Source organism: Stenella coeruleoalba (genome assembly GCF_951394435.1).
Source record: "Stenella coeruleoalba genome assembly, chromosome: 5".
Taxonomy (NCBI): domain Eukaryota; kingdom Metazoa; phylum Chordata; class Mammalia; order Artiodactyla; family Delphinidae; genus Stenella; species Stenella coeruleoalba.
The window spans coordinates 135,570,267-135,592,003 of NC_137150.1; the positions used below are offsets into that span (position 1 = coordinate 135,570,267).

The 21,737-nt window shown below is 48.6% G+C and overlaps 1 protein-coding gene across 4 annotated transcripts in view; it reads left to right on the forward strand.

Moving 5' to 3' along the window:
- The window catches only part of DOP1B (DOP1 leucine zipper like protein B), a 109,041-nt gene that overhangs the window by 48,377 nt on the left and 38,927 nt on the right, over positions 1–21,737 (forward strand). For all 4 annotated transcript variants that reach the window (XR_013828300.1, XM_079921239.1, XM_079921241.1 and 1 more), the window contains 9 exons: positions 1,837–1,956; positions 4,245–4,347; positions 5,081–5,272; positions 7,758–8,442; positions 10,686–10,957; positions 14,750–14,902; positions 15,921–16,021; positions 16,721–16,911; positions 19,921–21,520. Coding sequence is in view for 3 of the 4 variants with exons in the window: in XM_079921239.1 (XP_079777365.1) it covers positions 1,837–1,956; positions 4,245–4,347; positions 5,081–5,272; positions 7,758–8,442; positions 10,686–10,957; positions 14,750–14,902; positions 15,921–16,021; positions 16,721–16,911; positions 19,921–21,520 (3,417 nt within the window). In the remaining variant the exon portion in view is untranslated. The remainder of the gene's footprint in view (positions 1–1,836; positions 1,957–4,244; positions 4,348–5,080; positions 5,273–7,757; positions 8,443–10,685; positions 10,958–14,749; positions 14,903–15,920; positions 16,022–16,720; positions 16,912–19,920; positions 21,521–21,737) is intronic.

Consider the following 21,737-nt stretch of genomic DNA (forward strand, 5'->3'; position numbering starts at 1 on the left):
GGCGGTTTCCACTTTTTCAGTATTTTAAAATTGATCTCAAAGAGGCAGCAGCAGTAAGTGGTGGCTTGAAGCAAGAGCTTAGTTCTCTGCTCAGGAATCGAACCTGGGCAGCCTGGATGAAAACCAGGAATCCTAGCCACTAGACCAGCAAGGGCAAGAGACTAGACTCAAATTTTCCCTGGCTCTTGCCTCCGTTTGAAAGCAAGACTGTTTCAAGGAGGCAAAAACTGTAAAAGCAGGTGCAAAGTTTATTATTAGAGGCACAGCACGACAAGTGGGAGAGCACACAGAGAAACCGTTTATTTAAGTTTCTTTTTCCACACCTGACCTGCCCTAGGACCCTCCCCGATATGTGCGTGCAGCTTTTTTCCAGGACGGATTCCAGCCCAGAGGCCCATGGCGGGGGCCTTGGCATCACCTATTGTGGGGTGGCGGCCCCTCCTTTCTGACCCCCAAGGAGCCTTTCTGTGCACACGCCATGTCTCCCTTGCCCCCAGGATGGGAAATATGTGACCTCTCCATCTTTTACTCAGACAGGGTTTAGCCCCTCTCTGTTCCTGCCATGACTGTTATCATAAAGTGTCCTCAGGAGACAAAGCCTGGCTGTTTACTCTGTTTCTGCTGTTATTTCTCTTTCGAAGTGCAAACAGGAGGCTGGATGTAAATGCCTAACCTGGAGCCCATCTATCTCCTGTCTCAGGAAATGCAAACAGGAGGCTAGTTGTAAGTGTCCAGCCTGAAGCCCACCTTTTTCCTGCCCCAACAAATGTAAACAAGAGGCCAGTTGTAAAGGCCTAGCCTGGAGCCCATCTATCTCCTGCCTCAAAATGACATCGTCATGATATCCTTATGCCTACATCTTTTTTTTTTTTTTTTTCCTGGCCGAGCTGTGCCGCATGAGGGATCTTTGTTCCCCGACCAGGGATTGAACCCATGCCCCCTGCATTGGAAGTGCAGTGTCTTAACACTGGACCACCAAGGAAGTCCCCCTTTGCCTACATTTTTGTGTACCTCTACAAGGATTTCTGTAGGATAAATCCCTAGAATAAATTTCCTGAGTCACAGAAGACGTGCATTTAAATGTTAGCCAAATTTCCCTCCTAAATGGCTGTACTATGTTATTCCACCAATAGTGTATGTAATTACCTATGGTTGGACTAAAACTGGTTTTCCATATAACATTCTTTTTTACAATAGCTCTTTTTTCTTTAATTTATTTACATATTTATTTATTTGTTTTTGGCTGTGTTGGGTCTTCGTTGGTGCGTGAGGGCTTTCTCTAGTTGCCACGAGCAAGGGCTACTCTTGCGTTGCAGTGCATGGGCTTCTCATTGCGGTGGCTTCTCTTGTTGTGGAGCACGGGCTCTAGGCGCACAGGCTTCAGTAGTTGTGGCTTGTGGGCTCTAGAGTGCAGGCTTAGTAGTTGTGGCGCACGGGCTCAGTAGTTGTGGCTTGCAGGCTCTAGAGCGCAGGCTCAGTAGTTGTGGTGCACGGGCTTAGTTGCTCCGCGACATGTGGGATCTTCCCGGACCAGGGCTCGAACCCGTGTCTCTGCATTGGCAGGCGGATTCTTAACTACTGCGCCACCAGGGAAGTCCTACAATAGCTCTTAAGCTTACTTCTGAGGGAATGGATCAGTGTAAATACTGTTTAGGATGGCACGATGCATTCTCTTCCCTATATAAGAACAGTAATACTTTTTATCTATAACCGAGTTTGTCAGTGTCTCTAGAAATAAGTTGTAAATGGTACAATGAATTCGTTTTTCAGACATGGCATTCCCGTAATACAGGTTTTTTCATAGATATATTTATAAATATCCCTCTTTCTTTACAGTACAATAAAAGAAAACAGAAATGCCTCTGAGATTGTTAAAACAGTGAATTTGCTCATCACATCCCTAAGCACAGACTTCCTCTGGGATTACATGACAAGGTGCTTTGAGGACTGTTTTAGGTAAGCCGCCAGTTCACGGCTTGTGAACATGTGGGAAGGAATTGAGGGTGTCATGGTTTCGTAGCTGCTTGTTGTGGTCAGATTATACTTAACTCGCTAATGCTGGGTCGTCTCTGCTGAGTACACGATAGAATTCACTTAAAATCATAATAGAACTAAAAACAGTGCCATTGAGAAGGTTCACATGATACTGAAGCTTCCTCATTGAAGTCGAACTTCAGAAACTCGCCTGTGCATTTTCTGGTTGGGTTCATCTAATCGGCTTTCTTTGCATGGTGCCCTTGGAGCCCTAATCTATTCAGGAAGCTTAGTTTTGTGGTCCTGGGACTGGAAAGAGTGTTTTTGAAATCATCAGTCATCTTAAATTCTTATTGAAATTGGTGTGTAACTGTTCAGATGAAAGCATTCATGTTCTAAGCTCCTATAATCAGCTTTCCCGTCACTTTCAATCTGGTGACTTGCACCACCTCCAAATTGCTGGCGGTGGCGTGCTCAGGACAGCAAACTTCCCTGTGGAGTCCTTTCCCGTGTGATTTTTGCTGTGAAGGAGGACTGATGTAATCTCTCAAACCCCATTTGGTCCTGTGAGTCATGCTGTGAAACTTCATTCTTGTCACGTCCTCTGGGCTGCTCTGTGTTCTCACAGTGTCTTCAGTACCTGCAAGTGTAATCAAAGCATAACTTATTAACGTTTGCCGCGGGCCATCCCCTGGACACCCCCAGGAGAAGCAGGGCCATCCATCATATAAGAAAGAGGAGCTCAGAGATGTGAAGCGCCTCGTGTGACATTGCACAGCAGATCGGCAGCAGCTGAGATTAGAACCAGGCGTGCCCGACGTCCCAGCTGCTCCTGCCATGCCCTTTGCCTCGTCTGGTGCCAGGCCCCAGCAGGTGTTCAAACCTGTGATGAGTAAATTAATTGTAATCGGATCCACGGCGGACAGCAAGGCCATGTTATACTGAGGCTAGAGTGTATTTTGGTCAGCTTAGTTCCATTTCAGAGTTACGAGGAGTGCTTTCTTTAAAAAAAAAAAAAAAATTAACTATGAAACATTCCAATGTAAGAAAGGATGGGAAATGACGTCAGACACTCATGCACCCATTGCTGAAATTATAGACCACACTTGATCATTGTTTTTCACATCTTTTTTATTAAAGGAATAAAATGTTGCTACCCAGATAGAGCTAACTCCCCACCTTCCCAGCACTTTTCCCTCCTTTCATCCCAGCTTTCATCACTGTTCTGAAATTCATGTCTGTCCTGTGATACCTGTGTTTTTATAACATGTGTACCCAGAAATGATATAGTCTGTTTTGTCTGTTCAAATTTTATATAAATACTATCAAGTTGTATATAACTTCTTGCAATGTGTTGTTTTGGGGGGTGGGGTATGGTCCACAGCCCTTTGGAAATTTATATACACGTAGTTCATTCATCTTAGGTATAGTAGTCCAGTGTGTGAATAAACCAGTTTCAGTCTTTTCATTGTTGCAAATAGTACTCTGGTGACCGTGTTGGTCCTGTCTCTTTACACACAGATGCATGGGTCTCTTCAGAGCAGGCACCCAGCAGCAGAATCTCCCAGATGTAGTGGTTACAGTTCTTGAGTCCCTTACCAAGATAAATGCCAAGATAACTAAGCGATAATTTACAATGAAGAAAATTAACTCAGGTTGAATCGTACTGTGATAGCTAGACGAATCCAAAATTACTGTTTTGGGAACTAGTATGTTGACTTTGTAACTTACGTATCCAGTTGCCTACTTCTTGAAAAGGAAGTGTTGAGCTTGAGAATAAGATAAGCCCAGTGGAGTTACACTTCTCTGTGGGAGCTGAGAAATTCTAAGCAGCTCGTGGGGATGAGCTCCTGGTGACATGCAGGGAGCTGTCTCTGGTTGCTCTGACAGCAAATTGAACAGCTGTCCTGCATTCTGTCACCAGGCCCTTTCCCCGGGAACATGCCTTTGGTTTGGGGCTGGGGGCCTGGAATTGTTACTGTTGGTAGCTCCAGATCTGCTGGGTAGGGAATCCCACGTGGGCATGGACCACCCTCACCTGGTCTGATGAAGTTCAAGTCAGAGTGAACCTGTTTTGGAGACAAGCAGATTCAAGACTTATTGACACTTGTCTATGTTAGATAGTTTTTGGCACCAAAGCTTCATTATTAGAACTGCAGAAGCTGTCTTTCATTATGGTTGAAATAGAATAAAGCGACTTTATTGGAAATCATAGGAAACGCTTGAAATTATTATAAGAGAGTTGTTTTTCTTTCCTGTGACTCACGCAGACCCGCAAAGCAGAGTCACGCTGCCGGGAGACGCGTCGGCGCCCCCCCGACAGTCTCGGAGCTCTGCACCCTCCTTGTGTTCCTCCTGGACGTGATCCCCCTGGTAGGTCCTTTGCTCTAAGGAGATGGCCCAGTGCTGGCTGTTACTTACATTCTGATTAGTGTTGTTGGCCTTTTTATGAACCTAAACTTACTGAAGAAGTAGTTTTACCTAAATACATAGCACTGTGTTAATGTGTGTTTCAGCATGGAAGATGTAGCTGGATGTTGTCTCTTTTAGATCCTTTTAATATAAAGGGGTTATAACTTTTGAGCCAGTTGTAAGTGGGCTGAGCTGAAGTTATGGAAAGCAGATGATGAGCTGAGTGTCATCCATCCTAAATAACAACAGTTATTTAAGAGTGAGAGTTAACGTATGTCCTTTTTTTAAAATTTTTATTTATTTATTTGGCCGCGTTGCGCGGCACGCGGGATCTTCGTTCCCTGACCAGGGATGGAACCTGTGCCCCCTGCGGTGGAAGCACAGAGTCTTAACCACTGGCTTGCCAGGGAAGTCCCAGAGAGTAAATGCATTTCTTAGTTAAAGTCACAGCCTTGGCTAATTTTCTCAAAAGAAATTGATTTCTTTAATATAGAAATAAATGTGGCGACTATTTTCTGCTAGAAAGAGGAAAGCCACCTGAAAGGAGAGGAAGAATGTCCACTGATTTATTTAGATCAAAAAGAAATATTATTTTGTTTTCTGATTTGGGAATTAATGTGAAACAAACTTATGCTGTAAAAAAAATTTGAATTTTCTACTGGTTACACATTAAACCCGTGTCTCTGTTTCACAGGAACTTTACTCTGAGGTGCAAACCCAGTACCTCCCTCAGGTGCTTGGCTGCCTGGTGCAGTCTCTGGCCAAGGAAATGGAGGCGCTAAGCTTACCTGAACTCACGCACACCTTGAAGACATGTTTCAAAGTGCTCAGCAAGGTCCAGATGCCGCCTTCCTACCTGGACACGGAGCCTGCAAGTGGAAGCTTGGTACGTGCTGGGAGGAGCTGAAGTGGTACTCTGGGCTGAAGGAACCTTGTACCTTCCCGCGTAGGGGTAAAGACTAGAAGATATATCAGTAATATCTAAAACACGCACCTAAAATCCTCACACACTTCATAAAAACTTTTAGTGTAGGAGCAACCCCCGGTCGTTTCACCCTCTGCCCTGCTACTTCCTGCTGAAGCCCATCAGTAAGCTAATGGTTAGACACAGCTCACCGTCCAGACCTTTCTGTGTGTATGTTTGTATACATGTAATTTTGTATTTTTGGGTTTTTTTGTGGTACTCGGGCCTCTCACTGTTGTGGCCTCTCCCGTTGCGGAGCACAGGCTCCAGATGCGCAGGCTCAGCGGCCATGGCTCACGGGCCCAGCCGCTCCGCAGCATGTGGGATCTTCCCGGACCGGGGCACGAACCCGTGTCCCCTGCATCGGCAGGCGGACTCTCAACCACTGCGCCACCAGGGAAGCCCTGTGTTTTTTTTTAATATAAGTGAGAGAGTAGTCCCTGGGGCTGCCGTAACAAAGTGCCACACTGGGTGACAAAATAACAAAGTTATTGTCTCACAGTTCTGGAGGCCAGATGTCCGAGATGAAGGTGTGAGCAGGGTGGTTCCTTGTGCGGCTGTGAGGGAGACTCCATTCCATGCATCTTGCCTGTCTTCTGGTGTTTCACTAGTGATCTTTGGTGTTCCTGGGCTTATGGACGCACCTCCCCAATTGCAGCCTTCCTCTTCACACGGCATCTTCCCTGTGCGCATATGTGTGTGTCCAAATTTCACCTTTTTATAAGGACACTAGTCATATTGGATTAGGACCCACCCTGATGACCTCACTTACTTGATCATCTGCAAGAACCCTATTTCCAAATAAGGTCGCGTTCACAGATGCTGGAGGTTAGGAGTTCAACATCTTTTTAGGGAACGCAGTTCAACCCATAACATACATTATTCTCTGATCCACTTTGGTTTTCATCCAAACACTATTTGGAGGACATCTTTCCATATCTGTGTTCACAGAGGTATCTTACTCTTTTCTCATTTCTGAATGAGAGTCTATGGTATGGCTTTAAATTTCTTCACCTCTTCCCCTATCGAGGTTATTTTGGTTATTTCTAGTTTTTCACTGTTACAGTGCTGCAGTCAGCATCTTCGCACAACCTGTTCTCAGGGCTGCAAGTGTTTCTGAGGGATCAGTTTATAGAAATGGGTTGCAGTCAAACCCATTTCTTACCTTAGAAAGATGCTACCAAATTGTCCTCCAAAAAGACTGTAAGAGTTATGGTTCCACAAGCAGTCAGAGGCCCATGGTCTTTTTTTTTTTTTTTTTCTTGCGGTATGTGGGCCTCTCACTGCTGCGGCCTCTCCCACTGCAGAGCACAGGCTCCGGACGCGCAGGCTCAGCGGCCGTGGCTTACGGGCCCAGCCGCTCCGCGGCATGAGGGATCCTCCCGGACCGGGGCACGAACCTGCATCCCCTGCATTGGCAGGCAGACTCTCAACCACTGCGCCACCAGGGAAGCCCCGGCCCATGGTCTTTGAATTATTTTGATTTTCTACTTTGTTTAGGGATTTGAAAATTCTGCCCTTGAAATCCATTCGGTGCAATGGCAGACAGGTGTGCAAACAGACTAAAAAAGCGAAGCATTCCTGAAAGACAGCTGTGTGTGTTGGTTAGTGCTGGGGGCAGATGCCTGCCCCATGGGGCTTGCATCTCAGTTTGCAAATTAATTACAGACTGTTGCTTCATTCTCTAAGTTAGTCTTTTTTTTTTTCTTCTTTTTTCCTAGCTGTTACAGCTGTTGGAAAAAAATATCCTAAAAAGGTTGTAAGATATAAAGTTTAAGCATGTGTAGTGTACAAATATAAATAACACTGTGTTTCTAAAATTGCGTGATACTGTCTCAGTCTTCCCCAAAGAGCACAGTGGGTCAAATGCTGAAAAGTTTTCAGTTTAATGCCGTATGAGCTGAGTAACAGTATGAGAGGTTGATTCATTAAAGGTTGAAGTGTCATCCTTTTGGAAAAGCCACAGAATATATATCCGCATATATATGTGTGTGTGTGAAACATGTACGGGGGTAAACACTTTGTTCTAGCTGTCTCCCCTTGTTTCATTCCTTTGTGCCTTTATTTTACACTCAGCCCAGTTTCCTCATTCATATTTTTACATCTGGCAGAAGCTGTTTTTAAATAACCCTGTTGGACCCTGAAGGGCCTAAATAAATAAAGTGGGCTCAAAGCCAGCCCACCCAAAGAGCACAGGGCTTGGCCAGCCGCCTCGCTGGGCCGGCCGCCTTTCTCTTGCCCCCTGCGTGCCCTCTCCATTGTATTATACACGTGTACACAGGGATCCTCTCGGGGCAGAGAACTGTGATTTTGAAAAGCAGGGAGGATGCGTTCGTAGCCTGATTCAGTTGATGTTTGAATCCCTTCGTCTTTCGAGATACACGGTACAAACTTCCATTTTTTGCAGAGTCCAGTCAAAGGTGAAAACGGTGAAGTAATTTTAGGTACAAACGCAGTGCTTCCTGGTGATGAAGACGCTCCATTTCCTCCGCTTAAATCTGAAGACAGTGGCATCGGCCTCAGTGCTTCGTCGCCAGAGCTCTCTGAGCACCTGAGGGTTCCCAGGGTTTCTCCAGACAAAGACGACGTCTGGAAGAAGGGCGGCAGCATGCAGAGGACGTTTCTTTGCCTCCAGGAGCTAATTGCCAACTTTGCCCACAAGAACATTTTTGGAGCACAGCTGATGGCATCCGGAGAAGAAACCAAGTTGGCAGAGCCCACAGGCCCGAGGGAGGAGGGTGGGGTGCGGGGCACGGCGGGCAGCGACTCGGGGAGGAAGAGCTCGTGGGAGGCCAAGCCCCTCGGCGGGCCCCAGTTCAGGCAGATGCTCTCGGACCTGTTCACGGTGCGAGGGTCTCCATTCAAGACAAAGAGCTTGGAGACACCCTCGCCCCTGCCCAGCAGCCCTGGCCGCAAGGGGGAGGAGGAGTGGGCCGTGGACCAGGTGGTCCTTGACCCGGGGAGCCCGAGGGAGGGCTGCAGGGAGGCCTTCGCCGCGGCCTGCCACCTGCTGCTGGACTGCGCCACCTTCCCCGTGTACCTGTCCCAGGAGGAGACCGAGCAGCTCTGCGACGCGCTCTTCCAGCTGCCGGGTAAGAGGGCGGCCCGGCTAGGGTCCCGTGGAGGAGCCTTGGGACTCGGGCAGTGGAGGTTTAGAGACGAGCTAAAATCACAGCGGCCGAGAAGGAACTGTGTGCCACGTTTGTTTCCTTCCTGGTTTTGTAGTTAGGCTGTGTGGTTTGGATTTGTCTCACCAGATGGGAAATTGATGAGGCGGGGTCTGTATTTTTTTTTTTTTTTTTTTTTTTTACGGTATGCGGGCCTTTCACTGATGTGGCCTCTCCCGTTGCAGAGCACAGGCTTCGGACGTGCAGGCTCAGCGGCCATGGCTCACGGGCCCAGCCGCTCTGTGGCACGTGGGATCTTCCCAGACTGGGGCACGAACCCGTGTCCCCTGCATCGGCAGGCGGACTCTCAACCACTGCGCCACCAGGGAAGCCCCGGGGTCTGTATTTTTAAACTAGGGGTGTCTAGCAAAGCCCGCCAAAAGGTCTGGGACTGGGACTTCCCCGGCAGTCCAGTGGTTAAGACTCCGCGCTCCCGCTGCGGGGGGCACGGGTTCCATCCCTGGTTGGGGAACCAAGATCCCACATGCTACGGGGTGTCGCCACAGAAAAAAGAAAAACAAAGCCTGGCACATTAAAGGTGCTATGGTAGTCAGTAACTAGACTCTTTCGTGAGACCTGCTCTTAAAGCTTTACATACTAGTTTGCTACGGCTGCCATAACAAAGTATCACAAACTAAGTGGCTTAAACAATAGAAGTGGATTGTCTCATGGGTCTGGAGGCCAGAGTCTGAGGTCCACGTGTTGGCAAGCCCACGCTCCCTCGGAAGGTGCTGGGGAAGGATGTGTTCAAGCCTCCTTTAGCCTCTGGTAGTTCCTGGGCTTGTGGCAGCCCAACTCTGATCTTTCCATGGTGTTCTTCCTGTGTATATGTCTGTGTTCAAATTTCTCTTCTATAAGGCACCTGTTATATTAGGTTTGGGGCCCACTCTGCTCATTTTAGTTTATCCAATATTTATTTATTTGGCCACGCAGCTGCGGGATCTTGTCTCTTCCCTGGCCAGGGATCGAACCTGGGCCCACAGCAGTGAAAGCTCCAAGTCCTAACCACTGGACCACCAGGGAACTCCCCATGACCTCATTTTAATTAATGACATCTGCATGACCTATTTCCCAATAGGGTCCCATTCTAAGGGGTTAGGACTTCAACATAAGAATTTTTACGAGGACACAGTTCAACCCATAACAGGCAGTGTCTTAGCTCGGGCTGCCGTAACAAACTGCCGTAGGCTGGGGGGCTTAAACAAAAGCAATTTATTTTCTCACAGCTCTGGGCCTAGAAGTTTGAGATCAGGGTGCCAGCATAGTCAGTTTCTGGTGAGAGCTCTCCCCTTGGTTATAGACTGCCACCTTCTCACCGTATGTTCACGTCATGGCTGGGGGGCAGCGGTAGGGGGCTCTCTCTGTTGTCTCTTCTTAGAAGGGCACCAGTCCCATCCTGAAGGCCGCACACTCAGGACCTCATCTAGACCTAATCACCTCCCCTAAGCCCCGCCTCCAAATACCATCACATTGGGAGTGAGGGCTTCAACGTGGGAATGTTGGGCAGACACAGCTGGGTCCATTGCAGGCAGTGAACACTTGAAAGGAAAAAGGGATGGAGGAAAAAGTGGAAAAGAAGAAAGAGTGATTAAGTTGGTGGGAGCAGAGGGTGAAGATTTCTCCGCTTGTCATTACCTTAAACGTCCCATGCAGTTTGTCTCTGGCTCATGAACTGCAAATGACAGTATACTTGGAAGAAATGCATTTAGAATTGATAGCTTCAGTATATTTTCGGCCTCTTTTAAAGCTAATGGCATGTGCCCTACCACCAAGAGGGCTTTGAAAACACATTTTGAACTCTGCACCAAAAAAATGTGATTTTGACTCTGTAAATTTCAAAAAAAAAAAAGTTTTTAACTCAAATTTTACTATATTTAAAAAAATTTTTAATGACATGAAAACAAACATTTTGAATCATTTCAAAACCCTGAGACCGACCTTTGCAGAATTTGAATAATCTGACAAGCGCATGAAACCAGACTTGGTCTCATTTGTCCTCTGGCCCTGAATGGGCACAGCGTATCCTGTCACCACCAGAAGGTTATCACGCTGCTGTCCAGGTGACTTCCCGGATCTAAACGCCTTGGAGACTGGCTCTCAGGTTGGTGAGCAAGTTTCATGAGGTTTTGTCTGTCTCTCTCTGTCCTCTCTGGTTGGCTTCCTTCCAGGAGCTGGCGATTCCAGTTTTCCGTCTTGGCTGAAATCCCTGATGACCATTTGCTGCTGTGTGACTGACGGCTACCTCCGGGATGTGGCCATCTCCACCCTGCTCGAAGTGATAAACCACTCCCTGTCCCTAGCACTTGTCATTGAAGACAAAGTGAAACGCTATAAAGGCTCCGGACACAACCCATTTTTCAGCAAGCTGCAGATGGTGACAGTTCCTCCCATTGCTCCAGGAATATTGAAAGTCATCGCAGAGAAAACAGACTTCTATCAGGTATTTCCCATCCAGAGGAGGGTAGCTGGGACCCTGGGACGCTTTTCCCAGACTCTTTATTTGAAGTTGTCCCACAAGTTGTAGTGGTGGTGACAAAGAATATGGTGCCTTGGGTGGCAGCCGGTGAGGGTGGCTGGAGACCTTGCCTGCCTTGCCCATCTCTCTAACCCAGGCTCCTGGCACAGTTTCTGTCCCCGCAGCAAGTGTTCAGTAATATTTGCGTTCAGTTTTAGGCTGACCAGACTCCGTCTGGCAGGATTCCTAAGTTATCTAAATATACAGAAAAGGAGACTCTGTCCTAATTTGTGAGGTTAGAGGTTTTGAGGTTATTTAGCCTCAAGGAAAACTTAGTTCGTGTCAAGTTTAAGAATGATTGTTGCTGAAGATGGTGAGCAGGTGTTGTCCATCTTTTGGGGGACAGAGTAAGAAAATAAGGTAGTATAGGGCTCATTTAATTGCAAGAAGCTGAAAGATACTCCAGCTAGCTCATGAAAAGAAAAGTGAGGTTTATTATAAAGGTAGGGGAGCCCATGGAAGTCCAAGGGCGGGAGTGGAATGCAGCTGGGTCTCATGGGGTCTCACCTGGGAAGCTGTCAGGTCCCGAGGCTGCTTGCTCTGCACATCTCCTGCCAACCAGGACCTAACTTGGTTGCCACTTGACCTTCAGTCTGCCTCAGGACCCTCAGGCTTGATTCTCATAGCTAATGACAGTTGTATCACTTTCTAACAATTCTGAACTAACTGGTCAAGGCTATTAAATAGGCAGTCAGCGGGGCACCCTTGGGTCAGTTGCCTTCTGCCATCCAGTCGACCACAGCTGTGACGCAGGCCAGGGGGAAGTGGTCGTGTGGTATAGACAGGGACCAGCCCGCTCACTGGAGCCTGTAGATGGAACACATTTCCCCTGCAGGTGGTCAGGACAGCAGATGCCCTGCAAATTCGGAGATGCTAAGGAAGAGACATTTTAGGTGTTGTATGTGGGGATGAGGTACTGGAATTAAACTGTCCTTTCAGGTCTTGACAGCCCGTCCTCTGAAAGGCTTTCGAAATGGGCTGGCTTTTCACCTATTGGAGATGAGCTCTATCAAGCAAGTCATGTAATTGAGGCCACGTCTCAGCTTTGTTTCCTTTTTTAAAAAAAAAAGAAAAAACAGCATCATTTACGTATAATTCATTCATTTAAAGCACACATTTCAATGGTTTTTATTATATTCCTTGTTTTCTACATGTCATATCTTTTTTCCACCTACCTCCCTTTTACTACTTTCTTTTTCATTAAGTGAATATTTTCCAGTGTAATATTTTAATTTCCTTGATGACTTTTTCAATATATTTTGGGAGTTATTTTTTTTTAGTGGTTACTCTAAGGTTTACCAATACATCTTATCAGAATTAACTTCACATTCATACTAAATTCCAGTGAGATATAGAAACATCCCTCTTGAATAGCTCTATTCCTCTTCCAAACGTATGGGCCACGTTTCCTTGTATCTTTGCATGTCTTATAGTCTTTATTGAAGACTGGACATTTTAGGTAATATATTGTTGTAAAGTTGTACTCTGGGACCTCCCTCCCACCCCACCTGTGACTTGTTGTCTCTTGTTTGTTTAGTGACTTGACTGTTGTAGTGATGTCTGTTTCCCCTGCAGTGTGAGGCCTTTGGCGCTGCTCCTTGGAGGGTTCAGCCTTAGGAATGTGTAGCCAGTCTGAGATGATAGTGATCTTAGCAAGATTCTCCTTGACCGTCTGCTTTCTATTCTCATTGACTGTCCGGTCTCTGTTAAGCTCTGTTGGTATCACACCCAGATGTTAAGCTCCACTAATCACTGGCTGATTGCTCTATTGTTTTCAACAATGCCTTGGGGCATAAATTACTCCACAGTCTGAGCCAATGAAATTTACACCCCTCTCTCAGGTAGTTTTTTGAGGCCAGTCTTTGAGATTTGTTTTGACACAGGAGGATTTTTCCTAGCTCTCTGTTTCCCTGGTTATTTCTGGTAAATGAGCAGGCCTGTGGTTTAGCTTGTTGCTGTGGTGGAGCTACCAGCCTCCTCTTAATTGCTTACCGCCCAAATCTCTGTTGTTTTTGAAAGCACTCCTAGACTTGAACATATACCTGTGCTCTGTTCCAAATAGACTCATTTCCCTTATAGAGAGCTATGCAACTCTCTGTTTTATGGCTTGCCTCTCCCGCTGGGCAAATTCTCTGAATACTATTGCACAGGAAGAGCCTCTTGTTTGGTGTGAAGTATACTTTTATGAGTTCTTTCCAAAGCCTGGATTTTTATTTTGACTCAGATTTGGTACATACCTGAGTATCTACTACTTGCCAAGCACCGGAACATACGGTTATATATTATCAGGTTGTCAAGAGCTGGGTGTGGCTGGTACCTGCCCACATTGAGATGCTGGAATTAGAAGTGGTAATGCAACCTGCACAAGTAGCCAGGATGTGCCCCTGGTTCTTGGATTCCAGGTGTTGGGCTGGTTCCACATCCTCTAGCCTTTTTCTCATTCCCATGGAATGGCTCACCTGCCAGCTTTCCTTCTGCACACAGTGCAAATGAGGATAAGGTCAGATATCCCAAGAGTACCCTGCCCTTTCTAGGTTGTAAGGCAGATTGCCAGCCACTAATAAAACGTCCAGAACATAGGGATTGAGAAGGCTAAGACAGATGAAGGAGCAGGTGTGTTTTTGTGATCAGTATCAAGTCTCAGAAACCCTCCAAAAAAAACTTTAAACCTTCCAGGTGGAGCATCTTACTCATAAATTTGCCGTAGGAACTGCAAGCAAGGGGACTTTTAGTCAAAAGTTTTGTATCAGAAGTTTACATGTAACTTGTTAATTGGAAATCATGGTCCCTTAGATAAAAAAATAAATAATGGTTAGTGGCTCAAACCAGTCAGTGGTTAATTTGATCTGTGCAGAGAAGACAGTTTTGTTCAAGAGAAATAAATGAGCCAAAAGAAGTTCTCTGATGTAAGATGTACATTATAAAAAGTTATAATCTGTGAGACATCATCTTTTTCCATGACCTGGAAGAATGCCTTCAGAAATTCCGCTCCCGGAAGGGGCCACCAGCCGTCCTTTTGAGTCTCACTGTGGTTGGGTCAGGCACCCGCCGCGCTCCCTGGGGCTTGGGGAGGGGCTGCAGCCGCTTGCAGACCTCATACGTTTAAAGCGCTGAGTTCAGGGCTGGGGAGAAGAAGGACTCTATTTGGGATACAATTTGTGCCCTGAAGGTGAGCCAGGGCATCTGCCACAGCGTTGTGCACAGAATTGGGAACAAACAAGTTTGGGGAATGAAAGCTGAACGCCAGTTTGAGCCAACCCTAGATGGTAAGGTCCTACGGTGTCTATCTCAGGATAGCGACCACCGCAAATCCACCGAACTTCCTAGAGGGTGCGTCTCTGGAACCCCAGTGCTGGCGTGTAGGGAGCCTTGGTGTACGCTTGTTGAAAGGATGCCTCAGCTGATAGGTTCTTGCTTCCAGATGATTCCCCTCTGCAAGTGAAGGTCTGGGCAAGAGCTGCAGTGTTCTGAGCTAGTCTCAGACATCCAAGTTTAACCTATAACGTTGCCCTTGCCCGGATGACTCCTGAGGGGTCTGTAATGTGGTTTGGGTTTGCTTCGCTTTGTTCTGCTTGGTGGTGTTGGTTCTCTGTGTATTGAGGATCCTCCCATAGCAAATGTAGGCAGAAGCCAGTACCTGGGGGCCGGGACTGGGCTGCCACAAGGAGGAAATGGGCGGGAGCCGCCTGTGTTCACACTGTCTCCCCCTCCGTCCAGAGGGTGGCTCATGTGCTTTGGAATCAGCTGAACAAGGAGACCCAGGAGCATCACGTCACGTGTGTAGAGTTGTTCTACCGCCTGCACTGCCTGGCCCCGACAGCCCACATCTGCGAGGACATCATCTGTCGTGCCCTCCTGGACCCTGACAAGGTGAGTCTTTGCAGCCGACAACCTCCCTCTGACATCGGTCCTGACACCGTGAGCCCAGACAGACTTACCTATATCCGGCCGGAGTCTTTCTGGAGCTCAGTGGACATCCTGATGAACGGGCAGGCCTGTGGCACTAGTAACATTTTTTTTTTTTTTTGCCTGTGTTGGGTCTTCACTGCTGCGTGCAGTCTTTCTCTAGTTGCGGCGAGCAGGGGCCACTCCTCGCCCTGGTACATGGGCCTCTCACCGCGGTGGCTTCTCTTGTTGCAGAGCACGGGCTCTAGGCATGCGGGCTCAGTAGTTGTGGCACGTGGGCTCTAGAGCGCAGGCTCAGTAGCTGTGGTGCATGTGCTTAGTTGCTCTGCGGCATGTGGGATCTTCCCAGACCAGGACTCGAACCCCTGTCCCCTGCACTGGCAGGCGGATTCTTAACCACTGCGCCACCAGGGAAGTCCACATTAGTAACATTTTAATACATTAATAATTTCAGGACTGGAAGGCCTCCAGAAGCACGAGCTATCCCCTGTGTCATATTAAGGCTCACCAGGGAAATCTGCCCAGGCTCCCATGATGCCTGCAGGGCTTCTAGAGTTCTCAGTGAAGTAGGCAGTCATAGAGAATGTGTTGCCTTGGAAGCCCTGGCTCTGCTTTGCTGTCGTGTCCTGTTCTCTAAGCCATTCAGCCTGGCACTGCCAAAGGCCATGAGAAGGCTGTGCTCTGTGTTTTCCTTCAGCCACAGGCCTAGGTGTGACCCCAGACTCGGGCTGACGCTGAGTCTGGAATACGCACTCCCCGGAAAGCACACCTGTGTTAGTGGGAGCAAGGAAGGCAAGGACCCGGGTCCTCCCTGCTCCAGGCACCATCGGACACCAGGCACTGATGCGACTCCAGCATCTCTGCCTGGGTTGCTGCCTTTCTGCTGAGCTCTTGTTTGTTATTTAAATGGGGTTTGCTGCCACGGAGAACAGTGTTCTGCTAAGAAATCAGGTTCCTCACTCCCGTTTCTTTGCTATTCAAGGGAACGAGACTGGAAGCTCTGTTTCGATTTTCCGTCATCTGGCACCTGACGAGAGAGATCCAAGGCAGTCGAGTGACATCTCACAATCGCTCCTTTGACAGGTGAGGGGGACTTTTTTATAACTTACCCTTAAAAGCAAGGGGACACTTTGCAGAGGTGCCGGGTCAGTGTGTCGGGCTGGGGAGAGAGAGATGTGTGCAGTGGAAAACCTGACCCCATGTTCTTGATGCAGAGCGAACGATTCCTGTGATCCCCTAAGTGAATTCCGGCCAGACGGGTGTGAATACCTGGGAGGAGTTTGCTTAATTTGGCCTTGGAGGGAGGAGAAAGCCCCACGTGCCTCAGACTCACCTGAGGAGCTGGTAGAACGTGCCCCCCAGGGGCTTGGTAGGGAGACGAAGATGGGCTAGATCTTGACTCGGGTGGCAGCCACGCTGGGCGTGCGCGCCTGCGATGTCCTCAACCACATGCTGAAGACGTGAACTGTATCATACGCGCATTCTGTTCTGCGTTGGTTTTTGAAAATCCCCCACCTTATTTCCGGAGCTCTAGATGCGGGGGTCAGACACACAGCCTTAGAGAGATGCCAGCTGATTCTGGTACCTCCTCCCCCCTCCATGTGGGGTGAGGCCTGGGCATCGGGATTTTAAAAGCTCCCCACCCCACCCCCGCCACCAGAGACTCTAGCTGAGAGCAGGGGTAACGTCCCTGGTCCTCGTCTGCCTGGGTCGGGAAGCCCAGGCCAGGTGAAGCTCCCCGAGGGCGTCCCAGCCGCCCTGACGGTTCGCATCCCCCCACAGGTCCCTGTTCGTCGTGCTGGACAGCCTGGCCTGCACAGACGGCGCCATTGGGGCCACCGCCCAGGGCTGGCTGGTGCGGGCGCTCTCCCTCGGCGACGTGGCCCGCATCCTGGAGCCCGTGCTGCTACTCCTGCTTGAGCCCAAAACCCAGAGGGCCTCCATTCACTGCCTCAAGCAGCAGAGCTCAACGGGTGAGCACGCCTCGCGCAGGCCAGGCCAGCTGTCTGTCCCTGGGGCAGGAAGGGGTGGACCCCAGCTGCCTGGTGCAGCAGCGAGGCACTTAGACCTCCCTGGTGGTTTTGCCACATTCAGAAGGTATGAAGGTACTTTGTGGGGACTTTTAAAATTTAAGAATCAGATGAACCAGCACTTAGAAATGCTAGGTGGTGGGTTTGTTGTGTTCACTGAAAAACATGATTTTTTTATATTAAAAAGGAAAATGTTAGTAACCCATGTTCCAATAAATATAGCTGGTTCTTGGTTCTTTTGCTAGAGAAAGCAATTCAAGTGCATCTAAGGTAGGAGGAGAGAAAAACAGACCATCCATCCAAGGGTCTCCAAGGCCAACCCTTCACTTATGAAAGAAGTCTGAGGTCTGGCGTGAGTCCAGTGTGGGTGGGCTAGGCTAGCGCTTCTCAGACCTGGGACGGGAGAGTTGAGGTTGCCTCTAGGTATGAATGATCAAGAATGTTGAAATTTGCACGTGACCTACTCAGTTGTACTTTATAAAAATTACTTCTGCTCCAGAACTGTCAAGAACAAGGTAAGTGGTTTCTTTTCTGTCTGCTCTCCAAGGCTCTTTCCAGCTGTGAACATATAATCAGAAATGCAGAAGAAATAGACCTTTGGGTTCTGAGAACTTTCAGAGGCATCTTTAACATAAATTTAAAAGAGTATGGGTAAGAAGAAGAAAAGAAAGGCTAAAATAAAACCGAGGAGTTCATTAAATTTCAGTGACTAACACCTAGAGCAGTTTATGATCTAACATTGCTTCCCACAATAGGTGTATTTTATGACTTCCTGCAGTTTTCTAATTGATGGTTTTACAAGCTTTGATTAGTTTGTTTAGACCACGGGGTTGTAAATATTCAGTGTTTGTCCCAGTCTTATCTTACAGAGAAAAGCAGCCTAACACCTAAATAAGCAAAGATTCCGAAGGTGGTTTCCTTTCCTTACAAGGTTCCTTGCCTAAAACTGTAACTTCTGGTTTTCCTTTAGGTGCCTCCTCAAAGAAGAGGCATTTTATTACTCCACAATTATAAGAAAGTAAAATGCAAAGAAGTATAAACTAAGCACCTTCTTAAAAGTTTGCTCTTCATTAAGAGAAGCTAGATTTTAAGCATTCCTTTGCTTTAACGAGAAAGTTTTAACTCCGCGGCTCATTGGGTTTTAAAAGTCTCGTGGCATTTCCTGCTGCCCCCTCTAATTGACGTTTAATGCTACCTGCCTAGTAAGAGACAATGCGTTTTCTCTGCCACGTTCTCTCCCTGGAAACAACTAGAAGGGTTCTGCTTACCCTGCATGCTACCTCTGTGAGCCTGTAGAAACCTACTTTTTAAATACTGTTGTGCACACCAGGCGGCTCCTCTATTTCTAAAATCTTATTCCTCCTTCTTTCCTAACCTGGCTTAGTGTTCATGGAATAGATTTGCTGAAAGCTGCCTATTACAAATGTTTGGCAGTACCAAAGACATCTGGCTTTTCACTCCTTTTTTTAAAGAGACCTGAGCACTTTAAAGTGTTGTGTATTTTCTGATCTCAGAGGTACTAGCGTGCTTATTTTAAGAACTGGAATCTTCAGTCGGGAAGCAAAAGCACAAGTGAAAGTCCCTCGCGATGCCGGCTGATAGAGCGCCTCACTGTTAATGGTTCAGTAGCTGTCATTCCAGACTTTTTCATAGCTGCATATTACAGGCACTCTCCCCTAACTGGGCTTATTCTGTACAGCTAGATTCTGCAGCTTAGTCTTTTTTCTTCAATACTTAATATACTCCACACATTGCTCCATATCGTACGTGTAGAAGTATCTTTAAAAAACCCAAACAGGGCTTCCCTGGTGGCGCAGTGGTTGAGAGTCCGCCTGCCGATGCAGGGGACACGGGTTCGTGCCCCGGTCTGGGAAGATCCCACATGCCGCGGAGCGGCTGCGCGTGTGAGCCATGGCCACTGGGCCTGCGCGTCCGGAGCCTGTGCTCCGCAACGGGAGAGGCCACAACAGTGAGAGGCCCGCGTACCGCAAAAAAAAAAAAAAAAAAAAAAAACCCAAACAGTAGCCCTCTGCATGCCTGTGGCATGAGTGTTTTCAGTCCTCTTACTGTGGATGTCTTGTTTGCTTTCCAGTTTGTTTTTATTCAAGACGTTTCAGTGATACCCTCTTAGCTTTGAAGACCTTCTGCTGACATTTCTGTAGGATACCTTTTTTGAAAGGAAACTCCCGGGAGAAAATGATAGGCATTTTTTTTTTTTAAATCACCCTTCCCCTAAACTCGGGATATTTATATTTCCTATGACAATGTAACTAAATGATCCAATTTCTTGAACATTATAAAAGGCCTGTTCACTTTGCTTGTCTGCCTTCCATCTGTAACGTAATCTGGACTCTAGTGTTGCTGTTTCATGGGGGAATTATATTTTATTTTGTGGTTTTTACACTTTATGTTTTTGGTTGAGGTATAGCTGATTTACAATACGATGTAAGTTTCATGTGCACAAGATAGTGGTTCACAGTTTTTAAAGGTTATACTCCATTTATAGTTATTATAACATATTGGGTATATGCCCTGTGCTGCACAGTATATCCTGGTAGCTTATTTCTTGTATACACAGGAGTTTGTACCTCGTAATCCCCTACCCGTGTCTCCCCCTGCCACCCTGCCCCCACTGGTAACCACTAGTTTGTTCTCTGTGACTGTGAGTCTGTTTCTGCTTTGTTACATTCATTCACTTGTTTTAATTTTTAGACTCCACGTATAAGCGGTAACATACAGTATTTGTGACTTTCTGTCCGACATTTCACTAAGCATGATACCCTCCAGGTCCATCCACGTTGTCGCAAAGAATTTATCTTGTCCCTCCTCCCACAGGAGAGTTTTACTAATATTGATCTTTCTGCCTGGCTTTAAGACAAAGATCACTCTAGAAGCGACTTGTCATAACTGACCCTCCTGTTCTGAAGTCGTCTGTTGTTCTGTAATTTTCAGAAGACTGGCGTCATTGGTTTAACAGGAAGCGAACCTCATTCAAAGAGGCGTGGGGCGCACCCGAGCTTCAGGAGGGTGGTGGCGAAGAGAGAGCGCCCCTGAGCCAGTTCCCAACCGTGGACCGCGAGGCCATCTGGGCCGAGGTGGAGAAGGAGCCCGAGGTATGCCCGCCAGGCCGCGAGCCCAGCGAGGAAGACCTTGCCTGCTGCGCGGACCTGCTGGACGGGGCGGCCTGCGACACCGCGGACGACAGCGAGCGCACCGAGTCCGCGGACACGAGCCCCACGGAGAGCGAGCACACGTCCCCCTTCTCCTCCCCGTCCCACGAGCCCCAGGAGCTGAGCGGCGGCGAGCTCTGCCGCACGCCCCTCCCCGCGGCAGCCCAGGGCTCCCCAGAGCCGGCAGCCAGCCTCAAGTCCACTGTCAAGTGGAGCCTGGCACGCGTGGACTCGGACAAGACCCAGGCTTCGGAGTCGCTGTCCAGCGACGAGGAGGCCGACGCGGAGCTGCAGGCCCTGAGCGTGGCCCGGCAGCTGAAGCAGCAGCGGGAGAGGCAGGAGGCGATCGAGGCCCTGTTTAAGCACATCCTGCTCTACCCGCAGCCCTATGACTCCCGGCGGGTGCTGTACGCCTTCTCCGTGCTCGAAGCCGTTCTCAAGACCAACCCCAAAGAGTTCATCGAGGCCATGTCCCGGACCAGCATGGACACCAGCTCCACCGCGCACCTCAACCTCGTCTCCAACCTCCTGGCTCGCCACCAGGAGGCCCTCGTCGGCCAGAGCTTCTACGGAAAGCTCCAGACCCAGTCTCCCAACGTGTGCCCTCACTCGCTGCTGATCGAGCTCCTCACCTACCTGTGCCTGAGCTTCCTGCGCAGCTACTACCCTTGTTACCTGAAGGTCTCCCACCGAGACGTCCTCGGCAACCGGGACGTGCAGGTCAAGAGCGTCGCAGTTTTGATCAGAATGATGACGCAGCTGGTCTCGGTGGCCAAGTCAGCCGAAGGGAAGAACGTGGAGTTCATCCACAGCCTGCTGCAGAGGTGCAGGGTCCAGGAGTTCGTACTGCTCTCGCTGTCCGCGTCCATGTATACAAGCCACAAGCGCTATGGACCGGCCGTGGCGGCGCGGGGCCACGCCCAGCGGGAGGACAGCCTGTTCGAGGAGAATCTCATCAACCTGGGCCAGGACCAGATCTGGAGCGAGCACCCCCTGCAGATTGAGCTGCTGAAGCTGCTGCAGGCACTCATCGTCCTGGAGCACCACCTGGGGCCGGTGCACGAGGAGGCGGAACACCAGGCGGACCTGTCCCGGGAGTGGCGGCAGACCCTGAGCTTCCAGGAGGCCATCAGCTCCCTGCAGTATGTGCAGCCCCACCGGCTCACCTCGCAGGGGCTGCTGGTGTCCGCCGTGGTGAGGGGCCTGCAGCCGGCCTACGACTATGGCATGCACCCGGCCTGGGTCAGCCTGGTCACGCACTCCTTGCCATACTTCGGAAGGTCCCTGGGCTGGACGGTGGCCCCCTTCCTCGTCCAGATTTGCAAAAACTTGGACGAGCTGGTCAAGCAGTATGAAAGCGAATCGGTGAAGCTCTCTATCAGGTACGGTGAACCCTTTGATGTGTTAACTGTTTCTTTAATGACAGCTTTAGTCACAGACGGCTGATTTCCCCTAGAAGCCAACTGGAGGATAATTTCAACCTAATCAAAAGCCTAGTTAGCATTGTCAAAAGGGGTAACCAGGAACTAAATGTTCAGCTCCTTTAGTTTCAATTCCACATGACTCCCCAGGCTAGATGAGTGTTACAGGACAAGTCAG